Source organism: Hemisphaericaspora subhashii (assembly GCF_019202705.1).
Source record: "Hemisphaericaspora subhashii strain CBS 10753 chromosome Unknown scaffold27, whole genome shotgun sequence".
NCBI lineage: Eukaryota > Fungi > Ascomycota > Pichiomycetes > Serinales > Debaryomycetaceae > Hemisphaericaspora > Hemisphaericaspora subhashii.
In genome coordinates, this window is record NW_026057342.1 from 53,273 (window position 1) to 74,040 (window position 20,768).

General features: G+C 36.2%; 8 protein-coding genes across 8 annotated transcripts; 3 read left to right on the plus strand and 5 right to left on the minus strand. All coding sequences in view use genetic code 12, as the record gives it.

The window, feature by feature from the left end:
- Positions 1–1,203: 1,203 nt before the first annotated feature.
- Positions 1,204–2,778, minus strand: J8A68_004054 (uncharacterized protein; the record flags this gene model as incomplete). Its single annotated transcript, XM_049407972.1, has 1 exon — positions 1,204–2,778. The coding sequence occupies one exon, from the start codon at positions 2,776–2,778 to the stop codon at positions 1,204–1,206; it is 1,575 nt and encodes a 524-aa protein (XP_049262639.1).
- Positions 2,779–7,522: 4,744 nt separating this feature from the next.
- J8A68_004055 (uncharacterized protein) lies at positions 7,523–7,957 on the minus strand (the record flags this gene model as incomplete). Its single annotated transcript, XM_049407974.1, has 1 exon — positions 7,523–7,957. The coding sequence occupies one exon, from the start codon at positions 7,955–7,957 to the stop codon at positions 7,523–7,525; it is 435 nt and encodes a 144-aa protein (XP_049262640.1).
- Positions 7,958–8,877: 920 nt separating this feature from the next.
- RPS21 (40S ribosomal protein uS5) lies at positions 8,878–9,627 on the plus strand (the record flags this gene model as incomplete). The annotated part of the gene is made up of 1 exon (XM_049407975.1): positions 8,878–9,627. The coding sequence occupies one exon, from the start codon at positions 8,878–8,880 to the stop codon at positions 9,625–9,627; it is 750 nt and encodes a 249-aa protein (XP_049262641.1).
- Positions 9,628–9,843: 216 nt separating this feature from the next.
- J8A68_004057 (mRNA-binding protein) lies at positions 9,844–11,232 on the minus strand (the record flags this gene model as incomplete). The annotated part of the gene is made up of 1 exon (XM_049407976.1): positions 9,844–11,232. One exon carries the CDS (start codon positions 11,230–11,232, stop codon positions 9,844–9,846), a length of 1,389 nt encoding a protein of 462 aa, XP_049262642.1.
- A 305-nt stretch (positions 11,233–11,537) lies between these two features.
- J8A68_004058 (uncharacterized protein) lies at positions 11,538–14,603 on the minus strand (the record flags this gene model as incomplete). The annotated part of the gene is made up of 1 exon (XM_049407977.1): positions 11,538–14,603. The coding sequence occupies one exon, from the start codon at positions 14,601–14,603 to the stop codon at positions 11,538–11,540; it is 3,066 nt and encodes a 1,021-aa protein (XP_049262643.1).
- Positions 14,604–14,795: 192 nt separating this feature from the next.
- ABC1 (protein kinase) lies at positions 14,796–16,511 on the minus strand (the record flags this gene model as incomplete). Its single annotated transcript, XM_049407978.1, has 1 exon — positions 14,796–16,511. The coding sequence occupies one exon, from the start codon at positions 16,509–16,511 to the stop codon at positions 14,796–14,798; it is 1,716 nt and encodes a 571-aa protein (XP_049262644.1).
- A 1,235-nt stretch (positions 16,512–17,746) lies between these two features.
- On the plus strand, positions 17,747–18,781 carry CRL1 (Rho family GTPase; the record flags this gene model as incomplete). The annotated part of the gene is made up of 1 exon (XM_049407979.1): positions 17,747–18,781. One exon carries the CDS (start codon positions 17,747–17,749, stop codon positions 18,779–18,781), a length of 1,035 nt encoding a protein of 344 aa, XP_049262645.1.
- Positions 18,782–19,076: 295 nt separating this feature from the next.
- On the plus strand, positions 19,077–20,534 carry J8A68_004061 (sphinganine kinase; the record flags this gene model as incomplete). The annotated part of the gene is made up of 1 exon (XM_049407980.1): positions 19,077–20,534. One exon carries the CDS (start codon positions 19,077–19,079, stop codon positions 20,532–20,534), a length of 1,458 nt encoding a protein of 485 aa, XP_049262646.1.
- Positions 20,535–20,768: the final 234 nt, after the last annotated feature.

Below are 20,768 nucleotides of genomic sequence, written 5' to 3' on the forward strand. Positions count from 1 at the left end.
CAAGGCGAACGTAGTTTGAACAACAAGTAATTTAGGAGACAATATACCGCAAGCGAGCCACTTGAAAATGGTACAAAAACGATCATGCAAAAAGGGAGACAAAACCAACTTAAACTTTTTCAATAACAAATTAAGCTTTTTCTATAATTTATTAAAATTAAGCTTTCCTTAACATTAAGGTTATTTTTGACTTGAGTTTATAAAAAAGTGTTTCCTGCGTGGGCGGGTTTGTCAAACAAGGATGCAAATTCCCCTCTTGATATAAGGGTTGTATTTTTTTTTTTCACAACGAACAGAATGATATGGATTGCTCCTCATGGCTCTCCCTGGGGTTTATACAAACCGCAACGATTCTCTTGTCGTACCTGATGTCCATTAGTAGAACAATATAGAGACTTCTCGGTACTAGCCCTCGGTACTAGCCTCAATTTTCCTATAAGAAAGGCACAGGAGTACTTTAGACAGAATTGGTGCTCTGCAATTTATTTTTTAAATATTGGGAATTATAAACAATCTGGTAGACTGGGTCACAAAAAAAGGGTCGACGACAATTGTAAACTTTTAGAGAGTTCAGACGCAAGGGATGCTTCCGAAACAATTGAATTTTTGTCTACAAGACATACCAGCATACAGGGAGGTTACAAAATCAAAAAACGACCCTAAGTGGAAATGCGAGCGAGAATAAACCCGATTGTTTACTTGTGTGATTGACCTATCCGTTTTGTGCATTTGTATAATCTTTTGTATGCGTGACCTTGTATTGTTCTTCCGATTGTTCTTACCATTGTTCTTAGATCCCTTGCGGCATCATCGCACAGGCGTTGGTTAACAGCGAAACATCCGCGGAAGGCCCTTTGCATCCAAGAAAAAAAAACAACCGGAGCCCCGACGCATCGACGCCCAAAAGCTGTGATATTACATTGTTTAGACCAAATAATTTGAATATATCAGATGATTTGCGATGCCCAACCACCCCATTTGTAGGCCAAGAACATATGATTTATTTACAATAATGGAATAAGTTTATTCAATTACTAAAAAAAATAGGCAAGAGGAAAAACTCTATTGACTAATAGTACACTAAAGGGCAAAGAAACCCACTGTCCCTTATTAAAAAAAATGTCTTACATACATAAACCAAAAATATCACAAACCAACCAGAAACTAAACCCAAAGAAAGTAAAATAATAACCTAGTATACATTTAGAATTGTAAATGAGCGTCACATTGAGGTATCTCTGTATAGTAACTTTGTAAAGCTCTCTTTAAAGCAGGTACCAATTTGTCCCATCTCAAAATACGGACCTCTTTATCAAAGCCTCTTGGCTTTCTGATTTCATACCCCATAATTCTCTTGGCTAATTCAACACGATAATCCTGGTTAGTTGGTACGGATGAGTGACTTTGTTGCATGGTCCCGTTTTCATTCATTCTAGAACTAATTGGTTTCTTTGACCAGAATGGAACTAAATTCGACCTTACTCTACCTCTTTCTCTTCTCTTTTCGGCAGGGTCTTTGGTTTGGGTACCTATTAATAATTCAACAATCTCGACTACCTCAACTGATGTAATGTAGTATTGGTAGTACTCACCGTTGGCATCACTCTTAATATAATTCTTGGGTGAATTGTTGCCACCAGTCATTCCTTCATCATCAGAAGATTGAGAATCATAAGGGGATTCAAAATCATTAACCTTAACGTTGCATTCCAAACAAGAAACTTCAACAACATCAACATTTGGAGGTGGAGGCAAGGTGATTGGATTTTCATTAGCACCGCCAACAATGGTAAAATTAGCTAATAATTTAGGACCATTTTGTATTCTTTCAATTCTTATTATTCTCCTTCTATCTTCCTTTTCAGACTTAGTCCATTTAGGATAACATATATCATCAACTGATGCACCAACCAAATTCAATTCAGTTGGAAGATACAACGACGTGCTATCAATAGATTCTTTAGGTGGCCTGGTTGTGCAACCACCAGCAGAAACACCTCTGACAACTCTATATCTTCTCTTGGTAGTCATACCCAATTGTGGAGTACCTGCTTCTGATTTTATGCTTGGACTGGAATAATAACTTACCGATCTTTTCCTAGGATTCTGTCTTGCTTGACCATTAGAATATTGTATATTGTCATGCACCGAAGGAATAGCAGCGGCAGTCGGATGTTGTGGGAATTGATGAGGTGGTATTTCAAAGTTAATTCTTGGAGAAATAACACTATTGAACTGTGATGTAGGTTGGTAGTTGTATGATAATGAATGTGCGGTGTTTGTATCGAACAAAGAGTTCATTGATGAAGCAATATTGCTGTTGTCATGGATTGGTGTAGTATTGGAACTGTTGGCATTATAATCAACAGAATCTATCCCCTTTTGGGCAACAAAGGTCTGTTGTTTCTGTGGTGGATCGGAATATATTGACGATGAAGCCGACCTGTATGATTGCTGTTGCAGTTCAATATAAGAACCGTAGTAAGATTGACCAGCATTATAACTACTTTCTGAACTGCTATTCCCGGATGGGTCTAGATTGGTAGCACTCATTAAACCTAGCACGGCACCATTTATTGGAACTTGTGACGCTTGTGGTTGCTGTTGTAATGCTAGCGCGGGAACACCTTCGCTGTTGTTATCTTGTGCATAATTGATAGTTGAAGTCATATAATTGAGAAGAACATTATCTTCTACTGGTTCGTCCAACAAGTAATTTGTAGTATTCATACTTAACAGGAAGTCGTTTAATTGGTTTGGATCAGTCGGATCTAGCATGTCAAAGCGGTTTAAATCAAAGAATGGAGATGATGACGTTTGCATGAAGGACCCTTAAAACAAAAGCAAATGAAATGGTTGTGATATTATTTTCTCAAAATTCTAATTATAACCAATTCAGGGACGATTTTATACTCTTTTTAAAAACTAAAAAACAAAATCAACCTCAATTGGGTGGTGGGAGTCAAAACGACGATATATAAATGTGTAGTGTAATTCAAATAATGATATATACTATCAAAGTTAAGAAGTTTTAAAAAAGAGATTAACAAACCAAGTCCGGTATTACACTTTGTTGCAGAAATTGGAAAAATAAACTTATATTTATATTTGACTTTATTTATTTAATTAAAAAAAAAAAAGGATTTTTTATAATTAAGTCATTTAAATATAGAAGTTTAAGCTTTTTTTATTTTTTATTAAATTATACAGCTAAAAAATAATATATTTTCTTTTCTTGTGGCACCTTAGGGTAGGGGGGAGAAGCAAAATAATATTGTCTTAAAAAATATTTTTATTTTTTTCATGCTTTGGAAATCTTGCAGCTCAAATTGCTTTTTGAACAATATCCTTCTTCCTGCAGAAATAAGCAATGGTACATAAATCCTCAAGTTACACAAAAAGGCAAAAAACAAAAAAATAATTTTTGATCAATTATGTCACACAAATAGAAAAATAGAAGAGAGAGAAATTATATTGTCTTAATATTTTTGTAGTGGCTCAAGGGGGGGAATTATTTAGATTTGGTAGATTAATAATCTTAATACGGGTCACAACCAAAACTGATCCTGTATAGATGGTGACCCTTTTTTTAACTTCTACACAAAATAGAAACCATCTTCGTAATCCTCACTCCGCTTTCTGTCGTGGAGAATGAATATGTGGCTAGTTTATTTTTAGTTCTGCATAAGTTGTTGAAGATTCAGTTGATGGTCCTGCCAATCGAAAGGATGTTGCATTCTGCGTCAATTAACATGCTATTTATTTGGAGAATTTAGCAAACAAACTATAACTAATTAGTATTGAAACTTTACGCGAGGTCTAATTGATAATATAGGCTTTGCATTTGGAGAATGTACATGCAAGGAGAGGTTTTAATTTCTATTTGATCACTCCATTTCTGTTCTATTTGATATGTTGGAAAAATGACCAACCATTGTATACAGAGGTTATCAGATAATGCTTTTGTGGTTACAAAGTATAGATACACACTTCTCGTGGCACATTTCCGACATTCTGAAGAGAATGACGAAAAAACAATCAAAATTTGGAGAAGAAGTGAGGGTGAACAACGATTGGTAAAAAATATTTTTCGTTTAATTATGATTCATGCTCAGAAGGATTTTTTTGCACCTCCGAGACTTTGACTTCGAACCGTCGACAGAGCCCCAAAAACAGTCAAAAAAAAAAAAATTAAGGATGGCTGTCATATACATATTTATATTTAGTTGATCCTGAGTCTGGACCCTTTTCGAATTTAGCAGCACTAACGATTTCAAGCTATTCTCACCTCAAGTTCATACAGCCTTGCGAATAGATCTGATAGATGTTTCAACCTGTTCTAGGAGATCCCAATTCCACTAACCCAGCAATTAAAATGATTCCAACAACTCCAGCCAGGGCCAGTAGTGGAATTCGTCATCATTTGAGATTTCCATTTTGAATGTCAACCGTTTTTTATGTTACATTTCTCCCACGAGCGCCGGCAACGCCCTCCGAAATAACCTAGATTGTAGTAGTATTGCTATTATTTTAACACATTCTTTGGCATAGCAAGTTTTAGAGACCGGATAAGTGGTGACTCCAAAGTTGATGTTGCAGAGCCATAATTTGTTGAGATTATTTTTTGTCGTTTAAGACCTGCAACAATGCCGTTCAAGATCGACAGTTTTATAACAACTAGCAAACAGATGCCCATTTCCTCAGGATGCACGATTCTGCCACCCAAGAAAGAAGACTTCGATTTACAGTTTTAGATAGCCGTTTTTCAAGGACTTTTGTGTTGGACAGGTGAATTTCCACCAACAAGCACAGTTTTTGATATCAGCTTGATCTCAACGCCACAAACACATTTCCTTATATTTCCATATCCTTCAAGTTATAATCTAACTAATTTTAGCTGGTATGAGATATTTTAAACTGTATGGTCTAATTTCCATGCGATTGTTCATATGACAGATTAGATTATTCTTATTACAGCCCCTGATGCCTTTTTTCTTTTTGCTTATTTAGAACTTTCATCTAAATGGAACAATATTACATGGGCCATTTGTCGTTAATTGTTGCAAAAATATATTTTGACTTTTGAAGGCGAAAAATAATTTTGCTTTTTTGCAACAATAGAAGAGATTCGAGATCTTAGTTCTACAAAGAAATAATGCAACATCTTTGGGAAAGCTAGTTATTAGTTGCTGCTGTCCGAAGATTTTCAAATTAGCCGGAAGTGTGTTTTAAACATGGAAATATGAATGATAATTCCGGGGTTTTGGTGTTTGCAACTAAAAAAAGTGCGTCCGCGATCACTTCTTGTGAAAGATTAGCTACGCCTACAATCAAATTCCTGCCAATCCGAACTACCAGGTTAGTACTGATTGCTTCGCTTGTTCGATGTTCCATGATGACAGTGACATGAAATATTTTAATTATAATTAATAATTATTTTCTAGCCAATCTAATTTCCGAATTTCTCAAAACTTGATAACATCAAAAATTTCGTGCCATTCATATTCCGACTGTACGAGTGATCTAACGTCATCTAAGGTACTTCTAAACAAATTAGTGTTGCATTTCTCCACAAGGGTTGACATGAAACGAGATAAAATCTTAGAAAATTGTCTGGAACGTCATACGGACTCTAACAAAGGAGTCATTACCATTGTCATTTGATCTGCAATTCTCTAGAATCCCAATTTCATATAACGTTGTTGCAAATTCCATGGAGGAGTTTCAAAAGTTCATGGAACCTTTGTTGCTAAACGACCGTCATGCGTCCCGGTAGAACAGAATGGTCATCATTGTTAATGTCGTTCTGGTAGTACAGAATGGACATCAATGTTAATCTCCGACACGTTCTTAAGGAGCTGAGCAGGCATTTCGTGCTTCCAAGCTTACAATACATACCCTGATAGCTAGGTTTTAGCTTTCTGATTTGACCGTGAGCCATGTAACGCGAGTGAGCCTTGCCGCAACGAACCAGATTGTTGGAATGTTCGGTTCCAGAAAGTATCAACTAAGCGTTACTTTTACTAAAGTCTTAAGATCGCCCTGCATTCTTATTAGTCAAAATACCTGATCAGTCTCTAAAAAGAAAAGCCGCTAATGATATAGGTGTATAAATTAATCATAATTAAATAGAAACCACTAGGAATATTAAACTAATCTGCAGGTTTGCTTAAATTCCTGCTACAAATTAAGCGCGTAAAAAAATATTTATTGAAGGAAAGATACGAACGACTAAAACTGAGCCAACAGAGAAACCATTACTTGACTACATTCTCCGTATATTCCGAATGATTCTAATTATTACATCATATTTCTGAAGTGGATTTATTCTCGTTTTTCAAGAAGTTTCGATTAATACCATTAGGAGCTGCTAAATGAGGGTGAGTTCAGTTTATTTGTGAACAGCTGGGAGTGTCGGAAAAGAAAAGACAATAAACTTTTCAGAAATTTAGAAAAAGCTTATTTTGCTAGGCACAGTTCTCGCAGGGTAAAAGAAGGAGTATATTTTAGGGATCCCGAGCAAACGTATTATAGGGGTCTTTGTAAACAAAAAGGCAAGATCCTTTGGTTGGGTCATTAGAAATGATTTAGGGGATCGACTCCCTTATTCCTATTTGAGCTTTCTTCTCCGCAAAATATTTTGCATGATTCATATTTTTTCTATCGAAGCTTTGGTAATATTCTCTCTCAAAAATAAATTATTTTTTAATGTGGAGGACGTTCCATGCATATGGGAAAATTAAAAATTTAAAAATTAATTAAATAAAATTTTATTCTGTCTCTGTGGGGGCTCCGTGTAACAAGCTTTCTTGGGATTATCACCAAATGGAAAAAATTAATATATTGCACAGGGTGCGTGAGATGTGACTTAGAATAGATGTACAACCACTATTAATAGTACCACATTACATCATCTTGCATTGCAGAGTCATCTCGGGTCGGTATCTTGCACTCTATTTCCAAAAAAAACCTTGTTGTTAGTTGATGCAGCCAAATTGCTTTTGGTTTCTAGGGCAATCAGCATTTCAATTCAAATATATTTACTCCCATATATTTCTCTAATAATGGTAATTACTAGCATTTGACAAATCGAAGATATAAATTAGTGCATTCATCAGTCTTAGAGAATTTTCCGTCCAGGAATGGGCAGTAATTAGAGATGGTAGAAGCAGCGTTGACTATGCAAATCTTAACTTTCCCAATTCTCATAGACTAATGGGCATATATGAATTCATCTATGAATTGGAGATCAAAAGAGAGTTCTCTACTCATTTAGTTGACCATTTTAATTGTCTGAATGCCTATCTGATCTGTCCCTTGTTAGACACATTATCTACAGAATTTTCCGAAGAGGAAGTTATTACATAAATAATTACATTCTCGAAAGAATGGAAGCTAGGCATATTTATAGTAGAAACACTTTGATTCTACGTTTGAAATCATATACAAACTAGCAAAAAATATCAATAGCGAATCAGCTGGTACATAGTCGAAATTCCAGTATTTCTGGGACAAAATAGGCCTATTTTTGCTTTTTGTCATACTTTGGATAGTATTTGTTGAATAAGAATCCATCAAGGACCACTAAACCTGTAATGATCGATGCATTGACACATACAAACACCTTATTGTCAGTATTGAGTCTATTTCTTTCCACATAGGCTAAATAACCTGCGGCAGCACCTCCAGCCACAACGACTACTTGAGCGGCAACTACGGGATTACTGAGCTCAGTTCCAACTCTAGAAACTGTAGAACAAGTGGTTGATTGTACCTTTGCTCCTGCCAGGCAAAATGCGTTAGCAACCGCACTAAATGCACCCTTGATGTTTGCTACTACCTTCTTGCAGACACTCTTTCCTTCATCTTTCAGTTCCAGGACCTTATCAACACTCTCATCTACCACTTCATTGACGTCTTTCTTGATTTCTTCAGCAGTTGGAATATGTTCGGACATTGTGTATTATAATCGAGTTTAACAGTAATAACGTAAATAAATGGGTAGTTTATCTAAGAAAAGAGATTTTGATAACGATTTTTAAGGGGGGAAAACAATCTTATTTATTTTCCCCAGAATTTGACTAAAAAAAAATAGCGTGGACTCCGCGACATTTAAATATGAAAGAAACTAATGGGTTACACACAACTGGCTGCGGAAAAATCAGCTCATTTCTATAAATGTCAGTCGATGCTTGGTTACTTCCACTTATGAGCTTAATCTTATTTCAATTATTGCAACAATGTTATACACTTTTTATAGTAAATTGTATTACATCCAATTTTCGAACAATTGATAAGATATTATTAGTAATCGTGTGAAGTGAATACAAATGGGAATAGCCGATACATGTGACCACCCCTGTTTTCACTACCCCTCTTATCTTCAAATAGCAACTCAAACTTTCTAGACGACATTGTCGTAGGATTTAATTGTGCGACAAATTCACTTAGTAGAGAAGCATCCAGGTTCACACTGGGAATAGTTAAACTTGAAAAGTGGTAATTAATAGAAGTTTAGAAGCTTACCAGAACTACAGAAACTAGAAGTTGATAAGATTTGAATTCCCCCCATCTATAAACTCGAGGGTTTTTGAGAAAGTAAATTTAATTTCGGTGTAGTCCTTTAGTAAGCATATTTCTCACGTGCCATTCGGAGAAAAAAATAGGGCTTGAGCCCTCTCAGATTTTACAGATTTTTTTTCAACCACACACGCACCAATCCATCAACCAGAATTTTCACACAAAAAAAATTCCTCTTGCCAATATCGTTTGGTTTGGTTTCGTTTCTCTTTTCACTATAACTAACTGTCGATCGAAAACCAACGCCCCGGCTTTCCACGTAACATTCCGACAATTAATTAACAAAGTATAGTAAAAATGTCTGCTGCTCCAGAAGCCCCAAAGAGAAACTTCGGTAAGAGAAGAGGTGGTCCAAGAAGAGGAAGAAGAGAAGAAGAAAAAGGTTGGACTCCAGTCACCAAGTTAGGTAGATTAGTCAAGGCTGGTAAGATCACCACCATTGAAGAAATCTACTTACACGCTTTACCAGTCAAGGAATTCCAAATCATTGATTTATTATTACCTGAATTAAAGGATGAAGTCATGAAGATCAGATCTGTTCAAAAGCAAACCAGAGCTGGTCAAAGAACCAGAATGAAGGCTGTCGTCGTCATTGGTGACTCTAACGGTCACGTTGGTTTAGGTATCAAGACCGCCAAGGAAGTCGCTTCCGCTATCAAGGCCGCCATTGTTATTGCCAAGTTATCTATTATTCCAATCAGAAGAGGTTACTGGGGTTCTAACTTAGGTGCTCCTCACTCTTTACCAACCAAGGTTACTGGTAAGTGTGGTTCCGTTGCTGTTAGATTAATTCCAGCTCCAAGAGGTAAGGGTATTGTTGCTTCCCCAGCCGTCAAGAAATTGATGCAATTAGCTGGTGTTGAAGATGTCTATACTTCTTCTTCTGGTTCTACCAGAACCACCGAAAACACCTTAAAGGCTGCTTTCGTTGCTATTGGTAACACTTACGGTTTCTTAACTCCAAACTTATGGGCTGAAACTCCATTAGCTCCTTCTCCATTAGAAGTTTACTCTGAAGAAACTGTTGCTGGTAAGAAGAGATTCTAAATGTTACATCTAAATAATTAGTTTTAGTTTAGTTTGTTTATTAATCTTTTAATGTACAGTATTTACCTTTAGGATAATAGTAAATTATAGTAATGGCTTGACTGCTTGCGTATGTCGGCAAAAGTAAAATCACTTTCTCTTTAATTTCTTTAAAACTTTTATCTTTCCATTTATTATAAATTGTTTTTATACAAATTTATACATGAATATATAAAATTACAGATCTTGAACCGCTTGTTCCATTATTTGATCTTCTGGAACTGCAAACGAACGACTTGACGTGTTAGGTTGATTATCCTTTGACCAAGTATGGGAAGACACAGCTCTTCCTTCAGGGTGTTGGAACATACAATACCTATTGTTACATTTAACACCAAAGTGACAAGGTTCTTTCATTGGATGCGCAAACGTACAATCGAGTCTTCTACACGCTTCCCCGGCACGACATGGCATACCAGATGTAGCATGTCTCCTTGGACATTTCGTATTGGTACATTGAGCACCGAATTTGCATTGCTCTAAAGCAATTTCCGTAGCAGAAGGAACAGGAGCAGCACTAGCAGTTGGCGGTGGTGGATGCGATTTTGTACAGTTGGCATTTTGACATCCCTTTCCATCCGCACACCATTCCAAGGTTTCAATGATTGCTGTTGCATTGGCAGGAGTTGGATGGGCAAATGGACAAGTGGCTTTAGTACACTTAGCACCAAATTTACATGATCCTTGTTGTACCAATATTCTATTAATCCTCTTCTCTTCAAATTCCTTTTTACTCTCTTGTAATTTAGTAATTAACTCTTGATCTTGATCGGGGTGTAAATAGTTACAAGTCCCTGGAGGATTTGGACAATTTGGATAAGCGAAACAATTCTTTGTTGGATGAGCCTTTTCACATTCTTTATTTTTACAGTATGGAAAATCTGGACATCTTCCTTTTGGTGCTTGTGGAGTAAAGGTATTCATCACTCTAACACCTGCCCCACCTGGGGTTTCAAGCGCCCTTTCTATTCTTCTAGTATCTTGAAGGTTCTTCTTAAACCCCATTCTGTCTGGCCTTGCATGCACAGGCTTGGAGACACCTGCTCTACCACCTCGAGTCCCACCAAATCGTTGATTTCTTAATTCACGTCTTTCTTCTTCAGATAGGTAAGCCGCTGGTGCCCGAGGAAGGACCGGTAACTGTGCTTGCATTTGAACTTCGACAGTTGTTTCTTGAGATTTCATTTCTACTTCCACTCCTTGTTGTTGTCCAATTTGTTGTTGTTGTGGTGGTGGTTGTTCTTGTTGTTGTGGTTGTTCTTGTTGCTGTGGTTGTTCTTGTTGAATAACTTGTCTTTCGGGAAGAGGTTCGCCGTGGATTTCATTCTGTAATTTAGAAATTTCGACAAGTACATCATTTATAAATGCTTGATCCATTGGAATGTCTCCAATCTCCAGTATTTCTGCTATGATTTCCTCATGATTCTTGTTAGCTGCTATCAAGTACATCAAATAATCCGCAATGTCCATTGCATCATCGTTAGGTTTATTGTATCGCCTCTCAATTTCGGGAACTAGAAGTTCCTTTAACTTTAAACCGACTTCACTTTCTGGAATGAATTGCATGTTGGCTATTATTTGATAAGATGTATTATAAAACTAATGAATCAAAGTAATGGCAAACTTTTCTTTATTAATCATTAAATCTCTTTGAAGTGCACTTTTTTTTCTAGTCTTCGGTTTTTTTTTTAAATGAAAAAGCAACGCGACGCTGGCCCAATTAGGAAAATGAATCACGTGATTTGGATTGACTGCAAAATTTCGTGACTACAGGGTTCTACTGTACATCGTACTAAAATGGTCCCAACAACAACATTAAGATGAACTCTTTAAACTATAAACCATTTATCTTTAACTCTATATTAACTTTTCTAAACTAATTGAAACTTATCTTCCGATATCTCTCCTAACAACTCTTTGATCTGGTTTTGTATGTTTTCTAATCTTTCAGAAACTGCAGATGCAACTAAGATATACGAGTACAACAAAACAAAATCAGCATTCTTTAGAGATATTCCGTTCTGACCTTGCAACCCTCTGATCTCATGAAGCTTGTATAATAATCTATCCTTCGCATGTTCTATTGACGCTGGTTTGCTTGGCAATGGAAACCCTAATCTCATTGTACTTGCAAGCATATAGAAAACCAAAAAGATTCTATGTTCCACTTCGTCTCGTTCTGCTGCGATATATTTCAAAACATACTCTTCATTCAGCGATAGTGTGGTGTCCACTTTGATTAACAAGTCCAAGTTTTGAAATGCATCAAGGATTGAAGATGTTTCTCGGATTAATTTGGTATATGCACTCACTGGGAATGGTCCTTTTAATCTAACTTCCAAGGGTGCATGTTTTAAGAGTGTCTCACACTCGGCCAATAGCTTATTCGTACCTTCCTCTGCTTTGAATCCAACAAGATGCATAGTTTCCGGGTCATATTCCAATGGATCACTATTCCAAATAACACCTAATCTTAACCATAAAATAGGTAATCCTCTCTTAAGTCTCGCTCTGGCACTTGTTGGTAAGAAGAACATTGCCATTGATAAAGCCCATACAATTCCAACAGAAACAGCTACGAAACGATGGAAGGCTATTTCTGAAATTAAAGGATTCTCTCCACCTTCCTTGTCATCCTCTGAATCTTTTTGAAGCATACTATAGGAATATAATGCAGTTAAATTATACGCCAACAAGATAAATCTTCCAAATGATTGGTTTTGTTTCCAGTAAAGGATAATGTAAAATGATGGTATTGAGATGAGGAAACCAGTAAAAGATAGAGCAAAAACATTCGCATCAGTAATCATCCAGATGACGTACGCAGTATAACATCCAAGTAACGTTCCGATGATTCTCCATTTAACCGTCAGAGAAGTACCTCCCACAGACCTATTCATCATAATACAATAAACCGTTAAGGCCCATTCACCTCTCCAAGTAATAAAGATTTCCTTTGTGTCTCCCAAATATGCAAAAACAGCCAAGAATGCAGCTCCCAACCCTACTCTGATACCAAATTGAACATCAGTTCTCTTTAATACCTTAGACATACGCCATAATCCGTACTCCCATCTACCCGAATACTCTTTCTTAAGTCCGCTTAACCCATACTGTTCTTTTAAATCATCCAAGGCTGCATGAAGACTGTTGGCTTGTGCTAACATTTCATCAGTAGTTGTACCTTTTGGTCCTCTCCACCTGAAACTCAACCAGGGCCATTGACGAGGTTTTGCGCGTGCCTCTTCATACTGTTCTGATAACTTTATGAATTCCAATAATTTCAAAGCGAAATTACAAAGCAAGGTTGAAAAATTCCCACAGCATGCACCTACTTCTTCTTGATCGGCTGTGGAAAGGAAATCGGCATCTCGCTTGAAGATAGGTTGCTCGTATAATTTTTCTAAAGATTGAGCTTGCTTTTCCTCATATAATTTAATAGCACTATCTAATGAATGTTGTAATGTTGTTGTTTTGGCGAATTGATTCGGAAACTCTTCGGAATATTTTTCAAACGGAACTTGGGATAATACACCTTTTATCGTAAACACTAGAGATCTGATTGACGGTGTTAAATAGTAAACAAACAAATCAAACAACTGCAACGAACTTAGTGCATCGTTTTCTGGGGCAGTAGGGGCATTGGGATTTTCCATATTTATTACCGATTCAGGGATATCAAAACTTGCACCGGCCGAACTTTGGAAGCTCATATTCGACAGTCTTTCAATCTCATGACTGTGGAAATCATTTAATAACGTCCATTGCATCTTCACAGCTGCAGTCAACGCTTGTAAGTGTCTAGCTAAGGAAATAGTGGAATTGACTAATTCACTAAAAATTTTCCATTCATCTTCTCTTCCTTTTAATCGCAATTCGTATTTAGCTTCTTCGAGACTCTTTAACAACGAACTGATATTACTCTTCAATTTGTCTATCATTTCATTATCTTTTGTGGTAAATTGTTCCCCAGCTATGAATCTTCTTGTCAAAATTGATAGTACTGACGAGAAGAGATTGTATGAATCATTTAACACCCCTTGTAATTGGTTTACCGCACTAACCGGCCATAGTAGATAACAACACCCCACTGAAATAAGACAACCAACCAATACAACTTTAAATGTCGATTCGATTCTCTCAAGGGGCACCGCGGCAGAATTCAAACTTCCTTCCTTTATTATACATAAAACAATTGTAATACTTGCAAGCGAACATGCAGTGTTGAATGTTTCCTTATTAACCTTTTGTTTCATAAAAGCCACAATACCCAAGGCAACCGAACTAAACACCAAATCTATAAGATGACTAATCTCATCTGCTCCTTTCTTATATGTTATAGCTGAAATCCACCTGCATGCCAATGAAACAGCAAATGAAAATGTAACCGATATGATCACAAAGATCAACGTCTGATGCATGGAACCTTTAGTTCTTGTGGGATGGAAATATATTGCAACAGTGGCAATGATATGCTTTGAATCGGTATTGCCAAAAAAGTGATCAAATGGAGCCCAATATACCCCAAGGGTGGAAATCAAGTAAGCTATACAACATTTCATCACCTCTCGGAAAGTCTTGTCATAGTATAGCATTTGTAGTGGTTGTAATATTAAGCAATCAAATCGAGAAGAAGGATGATATAAAGGGCTGGGGCGATCTCCTCCTACCAATGATTCGCTTTCATTTAGGTGTGTTGCTGATGATGAGAATGTGATCTGCCGATGGACCCGTTCCCCCGTGGTTGCTAATATGACTGAACTTTCTCTTTGGATGAATCTACGGGGGTGTGAATCATCAGGACGCCATTGGAATGGATCATAGCTTCCAGTTGTACCGGTTAGAGATGTATCAGTGGTTTCGCTATCCAGTATGTCACTGCTTTCATCTATATTTGTTGATGGATGCTTCCTAGTAGACATATGGGCTTTAGTCATATGTTACTTGGTGATCAAGAATTTGACGTAGACTCATGCAATTTTTTTTTGTGTCCGGAGTTGACACTTAGAGATTCCCGAAAGTTTCCTATTTAGCACTGCCACATCGCCACAGGAAGGTGGTAAGTATATACACAATTTATATTAAACTCATTTCTATTGACAAGAGGATCACTATAATCTACACACTACCTAATCTTCATACCCAACAATTTCTCTAAACAAATCCTCACAAGGAACCGTGGCATTCAATCTAGCACAAAGTAAAAACACTCCACTCAATTTTCTATGTAAAGAATAAGTTTCTTCTGGAGGAGGTGTAAGTCTTTCATTTAACATTAATCCAATATTTCCCTTTACTCTATCAGTAATGGTTTGATCCTTGAAACTGAATGGCTTGCCTTTATTATCCACTGGGGAAAATGCTTCACCTAAGACCATAACTGAATCAACGTGTGCTTGAGTCATTTGTGGAGATTCTAATCCGGTCAAATAACCTAAATCACGAGAAATCTCTTCAACCTTCTTACGATCTTTCTTCACCGCTGCTCTCAACACTCTAACATATCTATCAATAAACTCATCAGAGAAATCACGAGCAGCACCAAAATCTAATAATTCAATCTTTTTGGTTTTTTCATTATATAAGAAATTAGCCCAATTTGGATCAGTTTGCATGAATTTAAACTTTTTGATTTCCAATAAACATAATCTCATAATTTGAGTAGCTATCCAGTCCTTGGTTTCTTGGTCCCAATTTCCTTTAACAATTTCGGTCCCTCTCATTCTTTCCATAGTAAGGACATGTTCCCCACATAAGTTGTGGAACACTCTAGGAACTTCAAATACATCATCATCTTTCAAAACTTCTCTAAATCTAATTAAATAATGAGCTTCTCTGATATAATCACATTCCCATTTCAATTCAGTTCTAGCATTAGCAATAGTTTTATCTAAAAACAATCCGGCTGGTAAAAGCGAAGAAGCAGTTAAAAGCATCATCAAATTATTTAAATCAGAATCAATCGAATCAACCACTCCAGGATATTGAACTTTAACAACCACAGGAGTCAAATCTTCAGTAACAGCAGTATGTACTTGACCAATAGAAGCCGCAGCCATTGGAACATCTTCAAAAGAGGCGAAGAAACGCTTACGCCAATTCACACCTAAATCCGCAACCATTACACGTTCAAGTTGACTCATTGGCATATAATGGGCTGAATTCTGTACTCTCATTAAAATTTGTTGAATCTCTTTTGGTAAAACAGCGGAATCTTGAAATGAAAGCATTTGTCCGACTTTCAAGGCAGCACCTCTCATCTTTGAGAACTTTTTGGCCATTCTTTCTATATTCTGAGGTGATAATATAAGAGATTTCATACTAAGATCTTGTGATTTCTTCCCGGAAGCATAATGTTTCAATCCTTGTTGTGCAGCACCCAATCCAATTCCAGCTGCTAATGATCCATAATGGAAAATACGGGATAATCGGGAACTTGGAACTTCACTTTGATGCATTTCAAATTCCGGTTTTGGTTTAAGTCCAATGATCTCTTTTTGTTCTTCTAGTTCATCGGATTCTTTGGTTTGAGTAGTTGGAAAAGATTTTGTGGAGTATGCACGTTTCTGGATTCCTTCTTGGAATGGATTCTCTTTCGAATTTAAATTAGATGGGAATGGTGGGACAACTGGAGGAACTCTTCCATTTCTTGCATTTTCTGCTGTGGATTGAAGCTCATCCCACATGGGCTTGTGTGAATCTAAATCACGGATTGGTTTGGTGAATATACTTCGTTCATAGAATTCACATAGATCTTTTTCAACTAGTCTTATAGATCCACCCAAGACTTTGGAAAATGAATTAGCAACTGCTACTAATTCATATACCTTTTTACTTGTAGACATGTGTTGATGATCCCTTTGTGGTATTGGAGTTGAAGAATCTTGGAAGAATTCTGATCATGGCGAATGAAATTTTCTTCTGCGAGAAAGATCTCATTTTTCTGTGAACAGATTGAATCTAAATACCGGAGGAATGCAAAGTATGCCCCAATGAAATCCTTTTTGAAGCGGATGTGGTTTCATTTCATGAGCATATCGTTTCTTCCTACCATTATCTCGATCCACTTTTATTCATTTCGGTCTACGAAGGGAATGTGATGAATTCTTCTATCGAATTTGAGCAGCCGTTTCTTGTGCGGCGAGATCTGACCAGTTGAAATCGGAAGCCACTCTTTACACTTCAATGGTTAAAACCTAAATTATGTAGCTTGACCAACAGTCCAATTACGTACCTGGAGTTCGGTCACTCGAGGAAGTGATGCTGATAATAAGCATTTATATAATATAATAAGTCACTGTTGTCTCAAGATCCCCTCAAATGAACAAAGATTTGACAGTCGTATAATTTTTTTTCGCTTAAACGACTTAGACGGGCATGACAATACTTGACATCGAAAGAAGGCAATGCTTTATAAAAGAGTGACTTTTCGTTCTGTAATTGATATAACACAACATGACCTGTGAACCATTCAAGGGTTAGGTGTGTGTGAGTCAAAGTGTATGAACTTGGATTATAACACTGCCTTAAGTCCAGAGTCCGTGATCAATATTTGTCACACAAAGAACTTCAAAAAAGAGGCTGCTCTAATCAGCAAAGACAATAGAGAGGGTCTTAGCAAAATTTCTTACCAGTCTGCCTTGGTATGAGAGACAACTGGATAGTACAACTCTCTTTTATTATATTGAGTTTCGCTTAATTCGGTACCATGTCCGACGACTTAAAATAAATTTGATGCCAATAGAATGTTTCCGGGCAGTCTACCAAATTCTATTTAAAGAAATGTGAGATTACAATTTAAAGTGTGTTAAAAAATAAATTAAATTTGAATTCCCCTAGAAGTTAAAAATAAAATTTAAAAATAAAAACAAAAACAACAAAAAAATATTTCCGACTTACATTTAATAAATTAAAGATTCAATTCCCTCAGGTTTTTTTTTGGTACCGTTTTCAATCAAGAGATTGCTGTTCTTTTTTTGTCATACCAAAACTAGCTTATACCTTCACTTGATCCTGTTTTAATAATATATACAATCCGTTGGTAGACAATTGCATTTAGTAAGTTGATCCAAGAAAGAAAATGACAACAGCAACGCAACAGAAAAGACGTTCATTCTTGGGTAAATCCCCTCGCCAACCAATTGTCGAGGAACCGATTAATCCTTATCAAGTCGTAAACCAACAATATCAACGCAATGATATGTTCCAACTGTATAATGAACCTAAAGTTATCATAGATGATGATCCGATAATTCCTCAATATAAAGTCCAATCAAAATTCGATACAAATACCAATTATAATATGAAGATTGTCGTAGTCGGGGATGGTGGCTGTGGTAAGACGTGTTTATTGGTAAGTTATGCCCAAAACAAATTCCCCGAGGTTTATGTTCCTACCGTGTTTGAAAATTATGTAACTACGGTTCAAGCACCTAATGGGAAAACAATTGAGTTGGCATTATGGGATACTGCCGGACAAGAAGAATATGATAGATTACGACCTTTGAGTTATCCCGATGTTGATATTTTATTGATTTGTTTTGCATTGGATAATATTGTTAGTTTACATAATGTTAAGGAAACTTGGTTTCCTGAAGTTAATCATTTCTGTCCTGGTATTCCAACCGTGTTGGTGGGTACTAAGAGTGATTTACCTAGTACAATTGACCCAGATATTCCGATCCAAGTAGCGGCCGAGATCAATGCGGTGGGATATATCCAATGTTCAGCTAAAACCATGTTTAACATTTCAACCGTATTCAATTTTGCGTTAAATTATTTCCAAAAGCAAATGGAAGTTCAAGAACAATATGAAAGGACGAAATCAAATAGATTATCGAAAGTTTTAGGTGGTGGAGGTGGAAGTATGGGTGGAAGTCATTCAAGACATCATTCAACTACATCAATTAATAGAAGAGGACATCTCAAAAATACTTCTTATGATTCAACCGTATTATTAGATCAACCATTGACAGAAGATTCATACACTAAGAATCCATATGGAGATTTTGGACGTCAACAAAATGGTAATGTTGCCCCGATATCACCTTACAATGATGATGAATTTGCATTTACGAAGAAAAGAAAGAAGAAGAGAAAGTGTACCATTTTGTAGACAGGGCAGCCACCGACAATGACTAATGATGAAATTATAACCCATGATGTATCATATAGACTTCCTTCTCTTTTTTTTACTTTTGGAACATTTTTAGATTTTTGTAATTGCATAATACAGTAATAATTAATAATTTGACACAAAGTAAACTATTTTTTCGGTCTGCTGGATAAATCTCGGTTGGAGAAAAATCTGAAATTTCAATTCACCTTACAGAGACCGAGAAAATACATAACCAACCCTATTCGAATATAATCTACATATTGAATATATCTATTGATATTCCAAAGCGACGATGGAGGAACTGGCGAAGTCAGAAACATTAACTAATAGAACCACTAAAAAACTGCTTCCTCTTAAGGAGGTTTCTCCCATGGTGGATCATAGCGGTGATGCCGGAAACCAATCAAGTGATCATTATAAAGCAAGATTATCTCCATTTAGATACAAGCTAAGATCAGCATTGATACCTCTAATCAGAGCTGAGAATGAATATTTACATTCGATGCAAACTAATTTAAGACATCCATGGCTTGATTTCTATTTTGCTTGGACAGCTAATTTAGCAAGTCATACTTTTTATGTATTGATGCTACCAACTCCGATATGGTTTGGGGCCGGTGAATTATCTCGAGATTTGGTTTATGTTTTAGGATTAGGGATATATTTTACTGGATTTTTGAAAGATTTCTTTTGTTTACCGAGACCAAGATCACCTCCAATTCATAGAATAACAATGTCTTCATATACAACCCAAGAATATGGATTCCCATCATCACATCTGGCTAATGCCACTGCTGTGACATTGGTATTGGCTTCAAGACTTTTCAATCTAGATATTTCAAGAACTCAATTTATCATACTTTTGAGTTGGTTGATTATTTATTATGTGTCATTAATATTTGGTAGATTATATTGTGGAATGCATGGATTTCTTGATCTCTTTGTTGGATCATCAGTTGGGGCAGGGGTGTTTTTATTTAGATTCTTTTGGGGGAAACAATGGGATCTGTTATTATTTGATAATGGATTTGGAATCATCCCAAGTGCAATTTTCATTGTGGCGATGTTTTTAGGATTGATTCATATTCATTCAGAACCAGTTGAAGATTGTCCTTGTTTTGATGATTCCGTTGCATTTATTGGTGTATTGATTGGTTTAGATATATCTCATTTAATAGCATATCATACCCAATATTTCATGCCTACTGAAGCACATACTGACCCTTTCTTACTTCCATTTGATGTTAATCAAGGAATGATGAAAAATATAGGACGTTTCATATTGGGGGTCACATTAGTGGTTATATGGAAAGCCATATCTAAACCAATCATCTTTACTATTTTACCACCAATTTATAAAATAATTGGAGTTTATTTGCCAAGAAGGAATTTTATCAGTACTGCTCATGCTAAATCTTCAGTACGTCATATTCGTTCTGCATCTATATCAAATGATCATTCAAGTATTGGTAACTTCAATAACTTTATTAAGGGAGTCACTGATCATACTAAGATAGATGAGATTGGTCCTACTACCGATATTGATTATATAGAAATGTTGGATTATAAAAAGAAAACTAATCGTCCAGCATCAGAAGTACAAAACATTGAAGAGAAACTTCTAGCTAAAAGTGGTGTATTCAAACCTCGTTATGATGTTGAAATTATTGGTAGAATAATTGTTTATGCTGGAGTTAGTACCACTGCCGTATGGGGACTTACATGTGCAATTTCTTATGTTAATGTATAGATAGTGTATAAGAATAATAATTTAATTCGTGACGTCAATACAATTGCTTACATTGGAACATGGCCTATTAATTGACAATCTTTGTCTACCTGGTCATATATCCCAGAGAACACACACCACGGTTGGTAATTGGTTGCAAAACTTTTGAAGGTGGAAAACTAAGCGAAAAAAAATGAATGGAGTTTTTCCCCAGTCTAATAAAAATTAAAATTAAAATTGTAAATACAAACCTTA